Below are 24,202 nucleotides of genomic sequence, written 5' to 3' on the forward strand. Positions count from 1 at the left end.
GAGAAAACATTCAAGACCTACAAAGCCCGACACCGCCAGTCACCTGGAGCCTTGAATGTTTTTGTTTTCAAGTGTTCAGGCGAGTTAATACTTTCAACACTCTAATCCAAAGTACGTCAAGTCTGAAGTGGACCGCCCTCATCTCTCCAGCAGCTCTTGGCCAAGCTCAGTATGAGTGTGCCACTATCGACTTCCTACTGTTCATGTCTCAGGTCACCGACTCAGCAGCCGTGATCCTATCCAGCCTCGGGGATCTGTCGTTACCAGTAGCCCCCTACATTTGAGAGTGTCTTGTTTAAGTCTCAGACCTCCGATGGATACGGGCCCGGAGGCCTGCCGTGACCCCAGGATGTACAGCAGGAGTTGCAGCAGAGGTTTTTTGGCAGGCCCTTCGGTTCCCGTGCAACTGTTTGCTAATGACCTGCACAGCTGTGAGTTCAGGAGGAAATGTGTTGAATAACGCAACATGGCAGGCCAGACTTTCTCTCTCTGACTGAGGTCCAAAACTTTTTTTTCTTCTAAGTATTTTATTTTTTATTGTCTCATTGTCAGTGTCTTTCAAAGCGTTTCTTCATGTAATAGATCATTTTCTGTGCTTATTTTACGACTTCCCATAGCCCGTCTTGGACATGACAAAAACCTGGCCAATAATCAGGCCTTTCCTTGGCAGCCGTACACAGACATAACATTTACATGGACTGTAATATTTCCAGCATTAACTTGATTAAGACAACACCCCGAATGAGAAACTCATGCAAACAGCATTTTCTGATTATACCGAGCCTGAAAGGTTCTAACTGAATTAAAACTTGGGAGTATTTTAACTTTCACATCAATGGAGAGCGGTTTAGAAAAGCAAACACTCTTAATCAAGGGATAAATCATTGACATTTTTTTAATTTTTTTAATGGCGTTCACGGATAGCGCACAGCAAACCATCTGTGGCCCCATTTGTCAGTTCAGTCGCAGAGGAAAATAGGAGTTATTAGATAAAATGATCCTCACGATATCACCGTGACAGATCTTCTGTATATCGGGACTTTGTGCTTCACGGAGCAGGTTGTGCGAACCTCTTTAGAGGAGGAAATCAGACTGTCGAAACTGCTGTGAGTTTACATGGAACGGGTCAAACCACAGTGCAAAAACAGACACAAGGTGTTATACCACAGTAGCAAAGTAAGAAAAACTGGGGTTTGCGGTGAATACTGGGACATTTTAATGACCTGTAGAGGCGGCACCAGCTGTACAAGTAACCCATGGAAACTGTTTTACCCAAATACTTCTACAGTAAGATCAATTAGAGGAAGGTCAATAATCAGATCATAACATAAAGTTTATGGCTCACTTAGCTGTGCGGACTGTTTAATGCTCACTGCCCCGGAGAACAGCGTGAGCTCTGAGGTAAGCTTTGGGCAAGGAAACGCTTATTACAGTTTATCATGGTTGACCTGAACTGATCCAGTCAAGTGGATCATTCAGGGAATAAAAGACAGATCTGAAAGGCAACACAAGAGACGTATCAATATCTCTACTTCAAACTTTTTATTCCTTTTTTTTATTTGATAGAAATGCATCCAGTCTCTATCAAATATCTATCTTCACCTGCAGTTCTTGACAAAAAAGAGTTTTCATTTTTATTGTGAAAAAAGATTTCATGACAACTTGGATCACAACCTGGAATTAATGAAGGTGGAACCACAGATTTTTTGCCTGTCACCATCTTCTTTTTGTTTTTTTGCAAATGGAAGTGACACGAGAGGGTGGTGCTCAGTACAACAGCACCGTCGCTGAATATGACATATTTTTGGTGACCTGTCACTTTGATGAGTCGTGACTTCACCCATTGATGTGTGGACTTGAGTATTGCATTTTGGTTGTCACCATCTTGCAACCAGTGAAGGAAGTGACCATATTTGGACTGTGGAGGAGCGACGGGTGGATCTGATGAACACACCCCGAGCAGCAACCTTACTGGATCTGGATCCATCTGGATTCTGGTGTGAAGCTGCTAACAAAGTTAGCTTCATGATCAAAGGGTAACTTTACAGCTAAGTGTTAAAGTCGTCTTAGTAGCTAACTGCATTGGTAGCGTGGTAGCGACCTGTCAATCAGCAGGTAGCCCCGCCCCTAGAGCATCCCCTGCTTTCTGGTCTGTTGGACTCTAAATGGACCATAATGTACTAAATGAACATCATGCTGGATTGAAGAAGACTTGAAACTAGAGATTGAGACCATAAACTCATGTTTACAATGTTTACTGAGATAATAAATCAAGAGAGAAGTAGAGTCATTTTCTCATAGACTTCTATACGATCAGAGAGGACTCCCTCCCTGGTGGCCCTGGTTTAAGGAATTCAGTGTAGGTTTCACTTTTCGCAGATTCAGACCCAGACTCAGACTAATAATAGTAATAACAATTAAAAATGTGTTTAAATTATAAAGCACACATTAAAATACAAACAAAATCTCAAGGTGCTTCACATACAGGGTAAAATCAACAGTAGTACCACATTAAAATAGACAATTTACACAAAAGAACAATGATATTTTAAAGGTTAAATTGGATGAATAGTGACTGACCTAATTGCTCAACTAAAGCTGTGTGTGGTAGTTGCATCAGTTATCCTTCTATCCTTGTTTTGGGGGTTTTATGTGGCATCGACACTCGACACAACAGCACCAGACGTGATGCTTTCAGGTCAGGCAGCAGAAACACCAAGCCTTGAAACAGTTAGTCGTTCATTGGTGGTCCACATGCTAACAGCTGTTAGCTCTGTCTCTTGTTAACTTATGTATCTCTTGACCGCAACGATTGCATCTTTAAGGACTGACCAGCTTGTGTTGAAAATTAGGAATGGCATTCAACACAACAGGAAGACAAAAGGACAGCGAGGGGTCAGGCGGAGATTAAGGGCAAAAACAGGTGTATTACTGCCCTGTTTAGTAAATAGTGAGATCCAATCTCTCAGCCTTCCCGTTCCGCTGTCTGTTTGAGGGTAAATACCACCATGTGGCCCTGCAGAATAATAAATAAAGAAATGACAGAGTGCTTTGCCTGGGGAGCAGGACTACTGTAACAACAATCCAAAATTAGAGCTAACCATTGGTCGATATGTAATATCTCGTAGTCGTCACAAGCTCAATCCGTCATCATACCTCATTACGGAGAAATCCAAACAGTCGAGCGGCCGGTGTTTGGGTGTTTTTACACCGCTGATCTGGGACTCACGGATGTGTACGCTTCGAGCGGCCAGTCGCATGCAAAATGACATAACGTTGACAGCACGCGCTCGTGCGTTATGTTGGTGTGTTTGGGAGTGTTTTTCACCGAGTAGATTACACGTATTTTCCATGCTGCTCATCCCTGTGATGTATTATCCAGCTAATTCAACTGATTATGAAGCCTTGTTTAATGTATTTAATCACTGACTTAAGATGAGTCTGATTCCACTTTGCGTCTCTCGGGTAGCGGTTTTTTTTTTTCGATAGGAATCCACTTTGATGTGGAAAGCCCCTTTTTCCTGAGTGCACCTTGCAGAGCGGGGGCGGCGGCGGCGGTGGATGGGCCGGTGTTTAAGTGACAACAAAGGACAAACATGATATAAACACACAGTCACACTGCTGCACCGAGGAAAGAGTGTGTGTTTCATTAAAGCCATTTGCATCATCTCGCTTCTTAGATTTTCCTAAAGTCGGAGAAACAAAAGGGGTCCAGTGCCGATTAATGAACTCCGTAGGGAGTATTGAAAATTGCTTGGAGGTTAACCCTCACAGGCTGGTCGGTGAGCTTCGTGCGGACGTTTACAACACGAATGCCTTTGTGAAGTAACAGGAGAGGGAAAGGGAGGCTTTTTACCTGACCTCTATGTCACCTCCTAAGAGGAAAAGAACGAAACATGGAAAATACTTGTAATGGAAATGAAATATGTTCTCATGAAGTCATCTACTGTTAACATATTTGGATTTAACTTAAAGGAAATTGATTGAGTTGCTGTTCGCTGCAGACGGAACTTTACGTCTCCGGTCGAAAAGCTTCTTTCTAATTCAATTGATCTGCTGCAGCTCGGCTTTATGGGTTGACATTTATACGAATTCACGAAAAGAAATCCCCATGCAAGAGTTTGATTATCTTACATTAGTTAGAAAATGTCATCATTAACCAACTAAGTGAGACAATCTGATTAATTGAGTTCAGCATGGCAGATGCGATTCAGGGACAGGAAGTGTATCAGTCCTTTTGTTTTCCTACATACGTAACTACAACAAGTCGTTGTCATGGTGAAAATCGTGATTTATAAAGTGTCTGAAATATCCTGCTCACTATACAGTAACCTCGGAGGGAATAATGAATGAGTGAGTGAGCAAGTGGCATACGACCAACACATCACACAGTGATTCATCTGGTAAACAAATATGTATTTAAGTGTCTGTCGAGGCTGTAAAAGTCAAATGAGTGGAATACATAAACCAGCGGTGTCAATTTGATCTCAAATGTGCTGGACCTGTAAACCATTACTCAACAACCCGTAAACAACAGCACGGCTGAATGTTTCCCTTTAAGTGTAAAGAAAATGTCACAGTACATTTGGGTAAATGGACCAGATATTGTGAATCTTAACTGTTTACCTTCTCGCTCAAAGTCATATGAAAAAAAAATCTCACAGGACCTTTGGTCTCAAGGCATCCAGATGCAATGCATTGTGGGGCAATTGAGGATGTGCAGTAAACTCACACTGCATACTCAAACAGAGAAAGACAACTAGCCTACATAGCTAACTAGCCTGCCGTCTGTTTCGAGAAGTGCGTCCCAGTTGTTGACGATGCCGTTCTACCCCTATTATATTTCTATTGTACGAATAGTATGCTAGCAATGTCTGTAGTGGTTGCTTCTAGCAATAGAATTTCAACTGAAACCAACTGTTGGTGACAGAACAATCTCTGTGTAACAAGTAGGATGAACGTTTTCTTATTCATTGCAGTCCCTCCATTTATCATGTGAACACGACATTAAGCTAAGTGCCTAGCGCCTTTTTTGCTTCTGCAAGAATTTATGCTATGCTGCAACAACAAAATAGGCATTTCATGTACTATTACAGCACACAGTAACTGGTGCTTTGAGCTACATGCTAAAATCTGCATGCTAACATGCTCCAAATGACAATGTCGACAAGCCGATGCTGCGTAGCTGTCATTTTTACTATGTTCACCATCTGGGATTGGCTTGTTAGCATAGTAGCATTAGCTAATTAGCACTAAACACAAGTACAGCTGAGGCTGATGGCAATGTTGTCATAATTGATAGATTTCTGATCATGAACTTAATTGTTAACTGATGATGTTGCTCGAGGAAAAGTTAAGGGATCACAGTTCAACCAGAGGGGGACGTGAACCTCATGGTGGCGCTAGAGTGTACCAAAGTGACTTGAATTCAGCCTCTGGTGACCATAAATGTGTGTACAAATCACTCGAATAGCTGTCGAGTTATTTCAGTCCGGACCAAAGTGGCCGACCGACCAACATTTTATAATATATTATTATAATATTTCAGAGAAGAAGAAGACGAGGGAGGAAATTGAGCAAAAAACAGTCTCTCCCACGAAACCCATTTCACACAATCTCCTTATGGCTAATACAAGAAAGAAAAGTGTACGTTAAATACATACATCTGGTGTGGGAACACTTTCTCTTTCTTTTACTGTCACACGTTTCCTTTCTCTCCACTTCACATGCTTTGAGTCCATGTAGAAATTGGGGGGGTCGGGGGGGGCATTGGCGAAGCAGGTCCTGCAGGAGAGAGATAGACTAAGCACAATTAGGGGGCTTGCATTCCTCTCGTTTTTCTATAAATACCCTGCACATTTCCTCTCTTCTGTCTGTGATTCTCATTAAACCAGTGGAAAATCTGCCTGCCTCTCGTGGCAGAGAGAGCCCCTTCATGTCTCTCGGCCCCCGAGAGGGGACGGCCTGGGTGGCAGTGCTGGTGGGGCCGGCAGGCATGTGGGGAGGATCACGAAGACCATCCAGGCAGCACGAGCGGTAGTGGAGTTAAAAAAAGAAAATGGAGCTTTGTGAATTCATCCTGCTGCATGTGGTAGCATGATCATATTGTGGCTTTGCATGGTCAGGCTGTGACGAGTGAGTTCACCGAGTTCATGTGAACTTACAGAGCGGCCCTCTAAATGCCGGGCTTTGCTCCGAAGAGGGCGTCCTCCCAAGAAGAACATCAAACGTCAGTCGTCTCAGCAAATTACAGATCTGTTCACGAACAAGCACCCCCAGTGGCTGAGGAAATTATGACGGGAGCAAAGGAGGACGTTAGGTGATGTTGATTAACAACAAACAAAAAATTAATGCAAAGATGCAAATAGACACCGGGAGAAGCAAATGATGCAAGAATTTGTGTAAAAGTTGTCGTGCCGCCATGTCGAGGAATCAGTGTTGAAATTATTCAGCGGTCATTACTGACATTGCAGAATCAGAAATGTAGGGGGAAAGTGAAGTAGCCATCGACAATCGTACCGCATATTTATACAGAGACCAGACAAAACTACTCTACTATATAAATCTATAGGTTTAAACCAGAGACTGTCTGTTTGGTATGCACCGATACGATACCGATATCTGTCGATACTGACTCAAATAGCTGGATCGGATATATATCGACAATATGTAATTATTTTAATAAATAACAATGAAGTACAAATGTACTTATTGTAAGTCGCTTTGGACAAAAGCGTCTGCTAAATGACCTAAATGTAAATGTAAGTACATTAAGAGCAGCTACAGTGTTAGCATATCCTTGCACCCACCAATCCAAACTCCAATTAAAAAACAAGTATTTTAACAGTTGTCATTTTACGGACAAACCCAACAAACCACAACTTCAGACTTCTGGATTTATCTACAACTTGAAGATATTAGAAGTTGTAATAATCCCACGCAGCCTTTTATGACAGAATCACTTCGCATTGCAGCGTTGTTCTTGTGTGGCTCATGTCCGATTTAGAAAGTCACTAAAACTATCAGACAATTTAAGCATCAGAACTGGTTTCCAGTGGCATCTATCAGTCTACCAAAGACTTGCTGACCCCGTTAGTGCGACCTGACGTGCATTCATCAAGTTTGACTGAACTCAATAGAACTCAATATTTGCTCAGAAACGATAGAGTCCCAAATAATCACATATTCACATTACAGTCAAACTTTAAACTACCATTATCATCATAATAAGTGCATTCACACATATAAGGGCCAGAAGGGGGGAATGGTGCCTTGCCACTGGTAGGTGAGGGTTTAAGAGTTTTAGGGGTCACAACAGAGCAGCGCCTGAGGTAACAGGAAAGGCATCTGGGTTATGAGTGAAGCATGGAGGTGTCCCATAGTGCTCTGACATGAAGTCATGTGGTAGAGTAAAGGGATCAGCATCAGTGCCCTTTAGTGCCCTCTTGAGACCAGCATGCAACATTGTCTAGACACAGATGTGAATGTCATTCATATACCCTCTCGAAACTTTCCTTTCTTTGATGTGTGCCATGTTAAATCTCGTTTTAACATTCAAATAGTTTATGAAATGTGCATTAAGTCCAGATACAATATGTGGCTCTGCATTTATACACTATACTAAACATTTCAACTGTTACTGACAGACTCAACACATAAATCCTGCACTTGCAAACAACACAATAGGTTGTTGTTTTCCTTTATCAGTGTAAAACAATAAATCTGTAGTCAAATCAGAAGCACACACTCCAAAAGTAATTATATTTTAATGGTCCAAGCAGCAGAAATGTTTGACTTGCGTCAGTCTTTTTCCCAAAATACATATCTGGAGCCATATGGACACAATAATAAACACGTAGAAGCAAACACTTGATAGCACATCATCAAGCTCAAGTGTATCATAAAGCCTTGGACATGAGACCGTTATAACGAGACGAGGAGAGAATGATCGATCCGCCCCGGTGATGTGAGGGTTCACAGCATGCTGCTCTGACGTCAAGAGGAACTGGAGCCGGTTCTCTGCAGGTCCTTGCGGTTTCGGTGCTTGAAAGGGGACGGTGCAGAGTCCACACGAAATCCCCTCCGACACACTCGGCTGCTACTCCCTCGGTTCTGGCTGTCCTCTGCATAGCTGCACTGAACCCTCTCAGACCTGATCACACGGCCACGAGAACAGCTTCATTTCAATAACGGATGCGAAGAAATGTGAACGGATGGAAAACAAAAACGTGGAGCTAAACAAGATGGATGGTAGACGGGCAGGGACAATAAGGTCTGCATATTGAATATAGAGTGTAAGACAGATAATAGAAAACTCCTGTGCTTCAAACAATCTCCTTAGTGAATGTGAATAAATTACCATGTTGACCTGAAAGTCCAAATAACAAAAACATACAACTGCTGTTTCAAAGTCAAAGAATCAATTAATAATTGGAGCTAACAGATCATGCATATATATATATATATATATATATATATATATATATATATATATATATATATATATATATATATATATATATATAGTGTGTGTGTGTGATTGGTATGTTCCATTATCTTATAGACCCAAGAATGAATTGTAAAACACAATCAGTTATAATGAAGGTGAAACCATTTAGATATCATTCATCAGGATGTTGGTGCAATGCTGTTAAACAGAGTTATACTGTATGTAACATGGATATCTAAACAGGTTTGAAGTCTGACCCCGACTCTTCTCTGCGCTCACTTTCCCGAGGTGACGCGGCAGCTGTGTCTGAGTCTCCGTCTCGTCCACCACAGCTGCACTCACTGTGGACCAGAGGCCTTTTTACTCCCCGGTCCAGGTCATCAGGCCTCAATTTTCCAAAATCTGTCCTTTGAACTCAAGATGCCACAGCCAAAGGCCTTTGGTCTGATCGCTGAGTATCCCTACGCCTCCTGAACCCATCCTCATCCAATTAGCTGCACGCCATCTTCATCTCCTTTTCTGTTGGGCTCGTGTATGCGAGAGCACACCTGCACTTGTGTCGTCAAGACCCAGAAAGGCTCACTCGCACGATAGGACGCTATTACCCGCCGTCCTCCAGTCCGAAAGACCTCATTTGCCATATTTAGGCGCAGACTCGCTCCAGCCTCTGAGGGGACTCGGCATGAAAAGCCATGACGCTCTAATTGCACCATCAAGGTGACGTAATTCAAGCTGAACATCACCCCGAGGTCAGTGGATGCAGCTCAGGGTGGAAAAAGAAGTGACATAATCTTCTCTTAGTTCTGCAGGGAAACTGCTGCTGAGTCGCCACATGCCGGAAGAAGTGGGCAAAGGCATTGTTGATATAATAGATTCTCAGGCTATAGAGAGGCTAAGTCCCGCCCTTTCCTGTGGACTACCTTGTGACCTAATAGAGGGGTCATTCCGTGTCATTTCATCAAATGCCTCCCACCTGACCATCTCAGAATGTCCTGAAAAAATTTGAGTACAAAGACACACTTGTTAATAGGACAAATCCAAAATATTAGGTCTCTACTCTCAACAGTTTTCTCATGAAACATCATTGAATGAAGGGTAGTTTAGACGGTTTTTGGCATCATACTCTGAAAAGCCATTTTTAAACGACATTATCTGGAAAACTATCTCACCTGTGGCCTTCAAAATTTCTACAGTGTATATCTGTTACTAATAGCTTCCAGACATGAAATATCAGGGATGTAGCTTAATGATAACCTAGTATGGTAGGTACTTAAAATGAGGCTTGTTGAAATAAAGTAGTACATTTGAAGAGTGGCTGAGCTCCCATGTTTACAGATAAAAGACTTCTTTCACTTCTGCCTCTATCTCTGGTGTTAGCTTAAACATTCTACAAAATACGGTTTCTCTCAGATTATTAGTTTCACAGATATTAAGGCTCAAAAATGGAAGTAAACACATCTTTGCCCAACTTCAGAGTCATATTCCAAAAAACTGACAACACGTATGAGGTCCAAACTTACTTTTTTTGAAAGATCATAGTCTTGTTAAAATCATATTAAAAAATCAGGAGGGTGTTTTGCCTCATTTTGTCGCAGTGATTTTTTTTTAAATCCTGATATTGGTGGGGTTTTTGTGGCTGGTTTTGGTACTGCATGTCCTAATAGCCTACCAGTAAACATCACAGGAGGGCAATTCAAATGTGTTTTTTACCATTTACCAAAGACTTATATGTGACTAAATGCTACTGATAAATTTAGCCTTACGAAAACATTAAAATATAGCACAGTTGTAGTTACAGAGGCAATAAGTCCTTGAATGTGAGTTCAACATGCTGAAACCATGAACAAACATAGCATAATATTGAAGACTGTACATTTTGTCATACTGTAAGTATATAAATTACACAACCAAATCAAATAATAATCTTAATTTGAGCATGAGATTTAACATTACAGTACAAAAGTCTCCAAAGTTTGATATTGAATAACAGTTCGTCTCTATTCTCACTATGAGGGATCACACATTTTTCATCTTTTAGATCCAATTCCTTCGTCACATTCATTAATTTGTCAGTCACTTTACAAATTGTCTAATGTACATCTCTGCTCTGTTGTGCTCATCTTTTTTGATGGCATACATGCGCCCAGTTTCTGTAGAGGGAACGTCAAATCTTGCAATTCTATGCTGCAGTGGAACATTGCACATGTCTTCTCTTCTTGGCCAGTAGAAACTCTTGGTAGGGTCATGTGGGTGCATGAACTGAACCAGTACATCTTCATCTTCATCTGAAACATCTCTGATACTTCCTATCCACCATTTCTGATCATACACACAACTCACATATTGTCTCATAGTGAGCATAGAGACAAACTGTTATTCAATATCAAACTTTGGAGACTTTTCTACTGTAATGTTAAATCTTTATGCTCAAATTAAGATTATTATTTGATTTGGTTGTGTAATTTAGATACTTAAAGTATGACAAAATGTACAGTCTTCAATATTATGCTGTGTTTGTTCATGGTTTAAGACATTAAAAGCTGCTTTCAGCATGTTTACCTCACATTCAAGGACTTATTGCCTCTGTAACTACAACTGTGCTATATTTTAATGTTTTCGTGAGGCTAAATTTATCAGTAGCATTTAGTCACATGTAAGTCTTTGGTAAATGGTAAAAAACACATTTGAATTGCCCTGCTGTGATGTTTACTTGTAGGATATTAAGACATGCAGTACCAAAACCGGACACAAAAACCCCACCAATATCAGGATTTTAAAAAATCACTGCGACAAAATGAGGCAAAACACCCTAATGATTTTTTAATATGATTTTAACAAGAATATGATCTTTCAAAAAAAGTAAGTTTGGACCTGATACTTGTTGTCAGTTTTTTGGAATATGACTCTGAAGTTGGGCAAAGATGTGTTTACTTCCATTTTTGAGCCTTAATATCTGTGAAACTAGTAATCTAAGAGAGACCATATTTTGTAGAATGTTTAAGCCAACACCAGAGATAGAGGCAGAAGTGATAGAAATCTTTTATCTGCAAAAATGGGAGCTCAGCCACTCTTCAAATGTACTACTTTATTTCAACAAGCCCCTTTTTAAGTACCTACCATACTAGGTTATCATTGAGCTACATCCCTGATATTCCAGGTCTGGAGGCTATTAGTAACAGATATACTCTGTAAAAATTTTGAAGGCCACAGGTAAGATAGTTTTCCAGATATTGCTCTTTAAAAATGGCTTTTCAGAGCATGATGCCAAAAACCGTCTAAACTACCCTTCTTTCAATGATGTTTCATGAGAAAACTATTGACAGTAGAGACCTAATATTTTGGATTAATCCTATTAACAAGTGTGTCTTTGTACTTGAATTTTTTCAGGACATTCTGAGATGGTCAGGTGGGAAGATTTTCAGAAATTTGATGAAATGACACGGAATGACCCAAAGGAGAACTGAGGCTGATGGGAACTGTGCTAATTTTGCGGATAGTTTCTTTATGAATTCTGTGTGGCTGTATTTGAAACACCAATGCTTTAAGCTAAATGCTAACACCCTCACAGTGACGATGCTAACGTGTGGATGTTAAGCACATGTAGCGCTTAGCATTACATGTTCACTCTTGGATTAGCACATGGGCATGCTAACGTTAGCTTAGTAGCAGTAAACACAAAATCCAGCTGATGGAAATGTCATTAGTTTTGCCGGAATTTAGTCACAAACCAAAGTATTGAACAATTAATCCGATCATTAATTGACAAATAATTTCGTCACCAGACAGAGGCTGGCCGTGTCGGTAATGGCGATGCTTCCAGTTGCAGAGCGGCTTTATTTCCAGTCCAGCCGCCGAGCGCTGACACCAGACTGCCCGGCCAGACGGAGTTCGCTGGCAGAATGAAGCAGCTACTGCTCCTCTTTATGAGTCTCCACTGCTGTTTAGCTCCAGTCTGGTGGAATCATTCTGGTGTATTATTACTAAGTGTGTGCATGTGCAGTGCATGTGTGTGTGCCGTAATATTTAAGTAGTTAAAAGAAAAAGGTCTCCGTGGCCTTACAAATTACAGCTTTTAATGGGATGACGGAGGTTTCACAGTTGGCTGACTTTAAACACCGTAGGAATCGGAAGTCGAGACGTTTAAACGATTTCTTCATCAAAGGTGACACCGTGATTGATTTATTTTATTTTCTAGAGGAGGTTGTGATGAATCCTGAGGAGAAACGTCGCTGCAGCCGCTGTGTGTGTGGAGCTGGATTCGATCAAAACGAGAGGAAAATGTGACATCATGAGGCATACCATAAGTCAAGACAGAACGTTTGTGGTCGGACATGTTTTTCAGTAGTTACAGAAGCCTGAGTCGCGTGTGCCTGCCTCCTTTGTGAATCATCTCTGTGTGACATTTTCTGTTTTTTGTTGTTGTTTTGGTCTAGGATATTCGTTGATTTTCTTGCAGTTGTTCCCTGTTTTTGTTGTTGTTTTGCTTTTTTCCACTTGTGGTTTTTGCATGACGAAAGTACGCGAGTGAAGCCTTTTCCGGAACAGGGTGAACGGACTCGGCCAATAGGTCCTTGAGTTTCCACCGCATAACAACAATGTTTCAATTTGTCTAATCGGGGGTATTTAGGCTAAGTAAACTATCACTCCTCGGGATTTCATCTGCAGCCACAGCCCAGTCATGCAGACCTCTTATTCAAACCATTTGTGTGCGGTCGGGAGTGGGAGTGGGGAGGGCGGCCAGTGGTGATGACGGGGGGATTGGATAACTCTGAGAGAGAGAGAGTCTGGGACGCGGAGAGTGAGAGGTCTTGGCGAGAAGCTGGAAACCACACGCAGCTTGCGTGATTGTGGTTCTCTGCACAGACGTCTCTGCTTTTTCCCTCCTCGCTTCCCTCTCACGGCTATGAAGCACCTGCATGCCCGCTGCTTGACCTCTGTGACCTTTGAACCTGAAACCAGAGAGATGTGATGCCACATCCGTGGCCCGCGAGTACCTGGACCAATTCTTGGCTCTGCTCCAGGGAATTCGATTTGAGATAAGTAACTGTGAGGATTGGAGTGACGTCTTTCCAGTGAACGGTTTATAGCCCTTTTTACAGTTTGTAGTAAAGTCACTTGTTGTTATAGCATGTAGCCCAAAATCATAAACCAACAGATGCCTCCAAGCCCGATGAGATTTTATTAGGGGCGCCAAATAAATTTGAATTATTTCTTTCATAGTAATTTATTCAAGAATGAGATGTGCAGTTCACCTTTGAGCCACATGAGGGAGCCTGAATGGTAAAACATTGAATCTAATATGAAAGGCTAGCCTAGATTCTGTTTGTTAAACTGATGACAGGAAATTAAATGAACGTTCATCTCTTCTTAGTGGCTGGTTTACCTTTTCAAGACTAAAAGCAGGTGAATATATCCATAAGGTTGGCTGGGAATTGGGTCGCTCAACTACAAAGGTGTCAAATCATTATACTTAATTATAAAGACACTTGACCCTTATAAGCTAGGCTAGTGGCTAAGCTAGAAGCGCAAATGAAAGTCCAACGACTTTAACTTCACAGCACCTTTTCCATTGGTGGAATTGAACAAAGTACATTTATTCAATTACCTATGGTTTTGAAGTACTTGTACTTTAGTTTAATATTTCCATTATAAGCTACGTTGTAATCTTCTAATGCTCCGTTACAATTCAGAAGTAAATATTGTACTATTTGGTACTACATTTATTTGAATTATAATTCCCTCTTCAGGCGAGATTTTACATGTATTACAGCTGGAGTACTTTTACCAATAAATGAACATCGGTTTCATTGAAGCCAAACAAGTTCACATAATTCCGATTAAGTCTTCTTGTATTTCACTCAGTAGAGTTCAGAGGCTCAATTAAAGGCTAAAGAAAGCGTCTGACAGAAAGACTGCAGGTGACGGTTAAGATGCAGCGAGCTAACCTGCAGGCCTCCTTCATAAAGCAAACAGTGTTTGTGTAATTACACTCACTACCAGAGGGGGAGACAAACGTTTGGTTACTAGTTAATTATTTCTCTACATCCAAGAACAACAAAAATATGGACCTAATGAATGCAATAATAATAATCGAATGATATACTCATAGAACACATTTTCTCACTGAATAAGTAACTTTTACTTTAAGTGCATCTTGCTGATAAAACTTATGTACTTTTACTTTAATACAGTTTTGGATGCAGGACTTTTGCAGGGTTTGATTACTCCCGGAGTGCTGGAACCAACACAACCAAACACCACTAACACAGGTAAACGCAGCGCCGGGCCTCAAAGTCCAACCATGCAACACGCGATGGTGCAGCTAGCCACCAACAATCACAGACACTACCTCTTCATCTGTGAGGTCATGGTGCTGCTTACCTTGCCCAGCTCCTCCATCTCGGTTTCCTGCATCGATTTAGGATCATAACTGGCCTCATAAAAGTTTTGAGTGGGGACGTGAGAGCCAAAACCCAGACCCAGCCAGCAAGTTTTTAATGGTACAGGTTTATAATGAAACACTCCTTGAGCCTTTCTCCCAAAGCGCTGACGTTATCCACTGGACACACGCGCATATTAAAAGCGCACGCTATTTATAAAGTGTGGGACTATCAGCGAGGCAAGGCAGCGGGGGTTGGGAGGATGTGGAAGGCAGCGTGTGTGTGTGTGTGTGTGTGAGAGAGAGGGAGTGAGAGAAAGTTAGAGAGAGAGCTCCACAATGACCGCTACCCGAGGTTTGTCTGCCTCGCTCACTCTGTGCAGTTTTGTCATGAGGGTTTTTTGGGCCCTTCTAGTGGATGAGCGGAGCGCCGTGTTGTTGTAAAGAGCAGATGTTTTGAGGTCACCGCTGCTCGATCCGCCTCCCTGCAAGTGTTGACACTTGTGGGTAGGAGTCATACTTAATGAGGGAATCAATCGTGGGTTGTGGCCCATAGGAAACACGGAACGAGAGCCACGGCTGTTTATATCCTCAAACATCGATGATTGGCCTGAAACACCCGCAGCTCTCGGCGTCTGATCGATTTGAGGTTCCTACGCTGATGTTTTCTCTTGCATCCACGCAATGTTTTAAGGCGAGTTTCTCAAATTATTCTCCCACTGCAGCGTTTCCACTTCAGGTGCTCGCCTCCACCTGCACGCTCCACACACACTCTAATGGCTTCTTCTGATTGAAGTTCAAATATTTCCATGTGTGGTCGCTGCCGGTTCGTGGCGTCTGGTTCCCACTCTCACCCAGCAGGCAGCTTTCAACATTCCTGCCCTACCCGGCCAATGAGCACACACCTATGATGTCATTTCCTCTTGGAGGGGCTCCTGATCTTTTCCCTCGCGGCTAACAGGAAGTTTTCCAGTGCAGCAAGACGGTATCTGAAACGTGACTCAGGTCAGTCTTGATCTGATACCTCTGAGCGTTCCCTCCTGAAACGATAGCAGTCCAGTCAGGATGGTCATGGAAGATCTCTCATGTGGACTCTCGGTGTTTCCCAGAGCCTAAAATACTCGCTGGTGAATTATGGTCCATGAACGTGAAGTGGCACGCGATCCTTCGGCAGCTGTGAGCTCAGTCCCCCGACTTTCATCTTGTGTCATTTATTCACGCTTTATTGACTTCAGCAAAAAAATGCTCTCAGAGGAGCGTTGTGCAAAGATGAAGTCGTCATTTGTCAGTTGTGGAGGTTATCTTGCGCCCGGCGGCGCTGACACATGGAAAAGCCAATGACTTAATGCATCACAGAGGCTGGAAGGGTGCCGGCTGCTGTGTACGTGATCAGTGGAGGCTGAGACAGGAGCAAACATCCACCGCCATCTGTAGCTCTTCTGATGGCTGATGAGCGATGAGCTGATGGCAGTGTGTAATGAGCCGCAGCAGCTCAGGCTCGTCCTTCATTGTGCTTCTGCTGCCATCTGCTGGTGAGCAGGAGCGTGCTCGTGCACAAGCATTTTAAATATCTAGAGTGTCTACCAACCAACAAGCTGTGAAATTAGCTGTTTTTTGTGGGCAGCCTATTAGAGAACATGTGACCCAATTAGCCAATCAGAGTTGACTCCCGTCACTGTGTCACACAAGCCTCATTAGAATATATCTGAGCATCTCCACCTACAGTTTCACAACAGGAAACTCTGGCAATACCAAAGTTGAACATTGGGAAGCGTCTTAAATAATTCATCATGTTAAATAACAATTCATCATTTACAAAATGTAGTAATGTGACTTTTTTTTCCACGACACAAACAATAGTAAGATCATGTGAACTCCTTAGACTTGTTGAACTTCCTCAGACCTGCAGGATGTTTGATGGTTCAGACTCCCAGAGGAGGAAGCAGCCGCCTCGTCCTGGATAAAAAAAGGCCGACCTGTTAAATTTAGAGGAGCGGGGCTGTTTGTGTTTGTGCAGCTGCTGGAGGAGCGAATGTGTGTCGGTGTTCATGACGTGAGGCCGAAGGGGTCGAGGGTTCAGTCGACCCCAACAGAATCCTGCTGCTGATGGAGAGGCAAACGGTCGGCTCAGACCAGGTCCACTTACCTTTCACAGTAAAAGCCCCGGACATGTAATATTCACATGCCAGTATTTTGCATTTTTGTGTAATTCATTTCTGTGTGAAGGCCTTTATTAGACCTGAGCATGGCAATCTTTGTTAACTTTTGTTGTTTTGCTTGTGTGGTTTAATTTTTTCACATTTTTGATTATTTAACATGTGTCTAACATTTTTACCTAAAAGCAATTTTTAAAATTTTTACAAATGTTCTCTTTCATTTGTTATAGTTCTTAAAACCAAGTTAATTTGTACTTTTTAATATGTATTTTACATATTATATGTGGAGAGAACACTTGAGTTGTGCAAAACCTGCACTGCTCACCAAATAACATGTACATGCTGTAGTTAATTATTAATTATTTTATGAACAAAATTTGCACTTTGGTTTTTGAAGTTTACGTTGCAGCGGAAATGATCAGTGGATTAGTCGAATATCAGCAGAAAACGAATAGGCAACCAGTTGATAATCGATTAAGTTCAACCACCTTTTATTCTGTGTGACAACTTTATGCCAAATGTATTATAACATTTGTAATATGGGGTTTTTTGACAGTACAAAAAATATGTTTCACAGAAAAAAACTGTTGATTAATACAGGAAATAATCAGCAGATGAGTCAATAATGAAAATAATCTCATTAGTATAAAATCGATTTAAATAATGTAACCACAAACACTCCTCACCTGTAAGTTAACATGTTATTTGTTTGAGAAACAAAAAGAAAATATAATAAAAATAATTAGAAATAATTATTTGAAACATAAATAGATAGATATTAATATGTATTTAACTCATATTACAGTGTAAATATACTGCAATAAAAAGTTATGTTTTGTATTTAAACAGTGAAATTACAGACTGAATCATTATTGATAAGGATTAATATGAATATCTTAGAAACAGTGCAGTAAATGAGCTCCACCAACCCGCAGTAGCCCAGTGTGACCACAAGGAGGCAGACTGGAGACTGAGTTACCTGCTGTTCAAGTCTCCTTTCTGTCAGAACTAAACATGGAGGAGCAGCATTCACTTTTAATGCTCCACATCTGGAACTCACTACTTATCCCGTGGATCTTCTATTCTTTTTTCTTGGCTTATAAATAAACTTTGCTTCACTAAAAACATACAATAATATCAACAATTTATATAATATAATATAATTTATATAGAACCTTTCATAAAATGAAATGCAGCTCAAAGCGCTCCAGTAGAAATGTGCTTTATAGGGATACATTTTACTTGAACTTTTTCACTTTTACTTTGGTAAAAGTAGAAGTTCTGATTCAAATTCTTTACTCGAGTATTTTGACCACAATAAGGGAAAGGCATTAAAAACAGGATGGAGTATTTATGAGGAAGTGGAAGTCTAAAAAGGAATGAAGGAGTTACATACCAAAACTAGAAAGCTGCTCTTACTCCGAGTGCAGATCTTTGACAGGTGTGTCTGCATTTAATTGCACAATTTAACAATACACACAATTGGCTCATCCCCCGTTTGGAGACCCACCAGGCTTCGTAAAACACACACCATTCAAACTCAAAATCAGGCAACAATGAAAATGTTTTGAAAAGTGAAGCCAATGTGGATTTGCATTTGAACTTACATTTTATGTAATGGCCATCAGGGGGCGACTCCTCTGGTTCCAAAGAAGACATGTATGTGTACTTCTACTTAAGTAAAATGAACTTCTTCCTCTGATTATCTTGAAGAAAACCTTCTTGCCAGCTGTGTTCAGTAGACACAGATGTACGGAGACTACTGTTTCCTAATGTAGACGATGACCCTGAACGCATCATGCGGCTCTGTCCCCTGTTGCGCTGCGGCTCCGCATGGAAACGAGGCGCGCGCCTCCACGGACAGATGGTGATGAGCAGAGGATGAAGATGGACCTCTCCTCGGTGAACGCATCCTCCTCCTCCTGGAAAGCGGAGTCGCTGCTCATCTCTTTGGGGTTTTCTGTCATTTTCCTGGTCGGCATCGTGGGGAACTCTCTGGTGCTCGCGGTTCTGGCCGGCAGCGGACAGATGCACACCAAAACCACCAACCTGTTCATCCTCAACCTGGGGGTCGCGGATCTGGCCTTCCTCGTGTTCTGCGTGCCCTTCCAGGCCACCGTCTACACGCTGGACGAGTGGCTGTTCGGTCCCGTGCTCTGTAAACTCGTGCACTTCATCATCTTCCTCACCATGCACGCGAGCATCTTCACGCTGACGGCCGTATCCGTGGACAGGTGCGTGCACGTTTCACAAAGCCCTTCACGAGCAGATGCATGTTTTATTGTGAGTGCAGATGGAACTTGTGTGATCTTTTATTATAAGGTCAGTAAATTGATGCAAATGATAAAATATATTTAAGATGGGATCAAAAACAAATATGAGGTCACATGATAAGATGGCTTTGTTAAAGCAGTCAGGTCACATACATATATATACAGTTCTATATCATTTAAAGTCAAACAATAACTATTATAACTTTTGGTCAAAGGGCTGTTTAGCTGCTATCAAGAGGAGTGAAACATAGAGCAAGATAATAAAAATATATATAAAAATACAGGATACAAAATCTAAAATGTATTTATGCAGGGAGACCTTAAATTATGATCACCTAATTCAAAATTATTTGATTGATTTTCACTACTATTTGTTTCTTTCTTAACAGAATGTAAACATTTTCCAGTGTGTTTTAGTGCCATTTTAAGAGCATTAAGCATATTTTGGTAATGATCAGGATAATATCACATTATTTTGGCACGATAATCATGACATGAGATTTCAATATTGTCCCAAGTTACAACCGTATCATCCTCTGGCAGGCGCCACTGTCGGGACATCGACTAATCATGAGGTTTAATTTTATTTTTATTTTCTTTAGGGCCAAAACTAAATTCAAATCAAACATTTGGAGTGTGACTTATAGTCGTTATTGAAGCAAAGAAGAAAAACATTGATATAACAGGTGACCCCCCAAACGCTTTTTCAATCAAGTTGACCTTGAATTATGAAGCTAACTTTGTTAATGGCTTCACACCAAAATCCACACGGATCCTTCACAGTCCAAATATGGTCACTGGTTGCAAAAATCCAAGATGGCGATGGTCTAAATGCTAAACTTGAGACTTCAAACCGTCGTCCACAAACCGATGAGGCAGTTGAGCAGCAGTGATACAGGTTGAACTAATGATTCTCCCCGTTGCTCCTCCAGGTATTTAGCTATCTGCTACCCGCTCCGCTCCAGAGAGTTGAGAACCGCTAAGAACGCCCTCGCCTCCATCTGCCTGGTTTGGACGTTGGCCGTGGTTTTCTCCGGACCATACCTCAGCTACTACTCCCAGATGGACCTGGCCGGCACCACCGTGTGTATTCCTGCCTGGAAGTCCAAACCACGCGTGGTGATGGACGTGTGCACTTTCCTCTCCGGCTACCTCGTCCCTGTCCTGGTGCTCGGCCTCGCCTACGCCCGCACCATCCGCTACCTGTGGACCAGCGTGGATCCTGTGAAGGACGTGTCCGAGTCGAGGCAGGCCAAGCAGAAAGTCACCAAGATGATCGTCGTGGTCGCCGCTCTCTTCTGCCTCTGCTGGCTGCCCCATCACCTGGTCGTCCTCTGCATGTGGTTCGGACGCTTCCCCCTCAACCACGCCACCTACGTCCTCCGCATCCTGTCCCACCTGGTGGCTTACACCAACTCCTGCCTCAACCCCATCGTCTACGCACTCGTCTCCAAGCACTTCCGCAAAGGCTTCAGGAAGGTGTTCCGCTTCTCACTGAGGAGGAGGAGGAGGAGGAGGAGGAAGGTCAACAAGGTGCACGTTGTCCAAGCGATAAACATGGTCAGCAGCATGGAGACATCCAACTGAAGACAGCAACCTGGAGCAGCAGATTTACTGACAGGCAGTCACATGATAAAAAAAACATTTACGGACAAAAGGGATGCTGGATTTGACATGGGGAAGGCCCCATTTCAACAACGTTCTGGTCATTTACAAAAGACAGAAATTACAGAGAAATCACAGTTTTCCACTGACTGAGCAACGTTTTTAGCCATGCTAGAAGCCAGGTGGCAACCTTCGGTTCTGAAAAATGAAGCCACTGCTGAAATGCCTTTAACTTGCAATCTCCCCGCTGGCCACCAGGGAGCGACACCTCTCTGATTGTTTAGAAGTCTATGAGAAAATGAGCCTACTTCTCTGTTGATTTATTAACTCAGTAAACATGAGTTTATGGTCCCAAGCTCTAGTTTTAATGTTAATTTGCCAGGCAGATTTTCAGATTAGTCCGCTGAGATGATGATGATGATGATTTCGACTTTTGTAAATATACTTCATGATGATTTATTGTCACTGAAAACCCCAGTGTTTTATGTTTCATGTTGTGATGTGTGAGATCAAGTATATCATGTCATGAATAAATCCATCAACTTGTGACTCCTCTTCTGTCTGAGGAGGTTAAACGTGCTTCGCCCGCCTCCAAAGGTCCATCTGGTGCTTTCATGACATCAGTTATCAGACTGGCTCGCGTCATCAGCTTCAGACGCAGCCACCTCCAGTTGATCTCGAGATCCTTCGCACGTATCGCACCTGTCGAGGGGCTTCCTGTTACGTGGCATCGCATACGGTAATGATCGTTGAGTACGTACCCCTCAGGTCTCTAGAGACTCCTGACTGCAGAGCTTCAACGCAGCAGATGCGTTACACTTGATTTTCTGTTGTTAAAGAGGACCGTTCATGCTTTCCTTGAGTGTTTTATTTTGTTTCTTTGTGTATGGTCTCCACTGTGTCAAAACATAAAGTCCATGCCCAACACAGAAACACTGCTGCAACGCAATCTTACCTTTTCTCCCCTAAAAGTGGTGATGTCACCAAGTAACACATTTGCATAATATCTGCCCAACCGTTGTCACGCCCCCCAATCAAAGGTACTTGGAGCGACCTGGACCATAATCTGAAGGGTGTGGTTTCTATAACTATTCCTCAGCAGGCAACTCCTGTTATCTGGTTATGGTAAGGGGAGAGATGTTGCTGAGTGGGCTTTTTGGGAGGGAGGAGCAGCAGCTCGAACAGCAATTCAAAGAGAGACTGCATGCTTTACTGTGACTTTTTTTCATAACTTTTTTCTACATACTATACTATGACTTTTTTCAAGACTTTCTTCGACATACTATACTCTGACTTTTCAACATACTGTACTATACGTTTTTTTCATTAGTTTTTTCGATATGCTATAGCCTACTATGACTTTTTTCAGCATGCTATACTATGAATTTATTCATAACTATTTTGGACATGCTATACGAGACTTTTTCGACATGCTATATTCCTTTTTTTATTTTTTTTATTTATTATCCTGGCTCCGTGGCGCGATGGATAGCACGTTGGACTTTTAGTTTCAAAGAACTTGAGCAGTTATTCAAAGGTTGTGAGTTCGAGTCCCACAGGAGTCGAATGATTGCACATCATCCCTTGTCGGACCAATGATGAGCCCATTTTGTCTTTCATTCCAATTTTTGCACATTTTTTACTATGGCTTCTTTTTCGACATACTGTACCATGACTTTTTTTTACTTTTTTCGTCATGCTGTACTATGAGTTAATCTTTTTTTGCTCTCATGTGACCTATGTTGTCCTGGCTCCGTGGCGCAATGGATAGCGCGTTGGACTTCTAGTGTCAAAGAACACTGCATGAAAAGTGGGATTTTCGTCAGTTAGCGGCCCTGTAAAGTGGAAGTTCAGGTTTACGACTGCAAACGGCAATTTGCAGGAAACTCTGAAAACTGACGTAAATTGCCAGGAATTGACGTGGGCCTTGCTTGGCAGTTGTCCCCCCATGACCCCCCTCCCCGTAATCCTAGGGGAGGCTTTAACATGTAAATGAAAATGCTGTGAGCTATACAAATGCAAATCAGGGTAGCAGGGGGAGTTTTCCCCCAGGCGACATTTTTCTGAAAGGTGTTAACTTCATTTCATCTTCATTCAAAGATATAACTTCATTTCATCTTCATTCAAAGATACACAAAACAATTTGCTTCAACAATTACTTTTAAATAGGCTTTGCCACAAAGGTAAAATGTACATTCATGCAAACAACATCACAGTCTCCTAGAGCTCAACCACTGTGCATAGTGGCATGACTACAGTGACCCTTTCTGTGCTTAAATGCACAGTGGATGTGTTAACCACACATCTCCCAGCAATGCGCTCAACAGGCAGAAATGATGCTGGGTATGACGTGTCTGTTCCCTGCAAGCTCCAAACTTCTATTGGCTTTCCATAAAAATGTCTGTCCGGATGGGGATGAAGCCAGGAAACTTGCGCAATAATATGTTTAAATGCAGTACCTTTTGACACAACATTAACAACTATAAACTGCTTTATAATGGCTGGTTGTAGTTCTGCTAGAGGGTCAAGGATGGGGTTCATAGATCATAGATCTCGGCTGTGTTAGAAATGCCATACTAACGTCCTACTCGTACTTAATTGTGACGTAAATTTGAGTACGTAGTGCGTTCACATACAATAGTATGTGAATTTGTGTACGCGAGAAATGCCCGGATGTATACTGCATTGGCAAGAATTTCAGAGTATACAGCGGACCTTGCTAAATCTACTCAACTTCCCAAAATGCATTGCGGCTCGTCTGACTTCAAAAGTTTTGGATAATGGCGGACGACTGCGGTGATTCTGGCGAGGAGCCCGACACAAACCGCGTACACATGTAAGTATACTGTAACATGATTGTTATGTTTCCAGCTGACTTTTAAATCGTATTGATAATGAACGTTACTTTATTGTTGTTGGCATTGTACGTTAACGTTACGAATCGAAGGTCCTGCTAGCCGGCTAGCCTACTGACGGTAATTTACTATAGAGGTTAGCGAGCGCAAGCGAAGCGGAAAATGTGCCGTTTTTACCGACGTTAACTAATAATATAGTGCTTATGTTAAACCGTGGTTATATATTTACTAACGGTGATTAATAACGCTGTGCACCGTTGTCCGTTAAAGGGACGGATGCAGACACCGGGCGCCTCATTCAGTGGGGGGAACGATGCGGAGACGTTCACGTTCACCGGCAGGAGGGATGCTGCTCTGAGAGGCTTCACTTAAGAAAATGTGGTTTAAATGTTATAATTCTTATATCCAGGACTGCTGGAGACTCTCAGGATGTCCCAGGACTGCTGGAGACTCTCAGGATGATTGCGGTAAGAATATGTTCGGTG

General features: G+C 42.1%; 2 protein-coding genes across 2 annotated transcripts in view; both read left to right on the forward strand.

Moving 5' to 3' along the window:
• Positions 1–1,253: 1,253 nt before the first annotated feature.
• Positions 1,254–24,202, forward strand: part of LOC311032598 (uncharacterized protein) — a 145,183-nt gene continuing 122,234 nt past the window's right edge. The window contains exon 1 of the mRNA XM_084039499.1: positions 1,254–1,257. The gene's annotated coding sequence lies outside the window, so the exon portion shown is untranslated. The remainder of the gene's footprint in view (positions 1,258–24,202) is intronic.
• LOC311032788 (galanin receptor 2a) lies at positions 18,697–21,054 on the forward strand. The gene is made up of 2 exons (XM_084039828.1): positions 18,697–19,218; positions 20,190–21,054. Exons 1-2 carry the CDS (start codon positions 18,818–18,820, stop codon positions 20,842–20,844), a joined length of 1,056 nt encoding a protein of 351 aa, XP_083895954.1. The 5' UTR covers positions 18,697–18,817; the 3' UTR covers positions 20,845–21,054.

This window comes from Eutrigla gurnardus (genome assembly GCF_963514095.1).
Source record: "Eutrigla gurnardus genome assembly, chromosome: 22".
Lineage (NCBI taxonomy): Eukaryota > Metazoa > Chordata > Actinopteri > Perciformes > Triglidae > Eutrigla > Eutrigla gurnardus.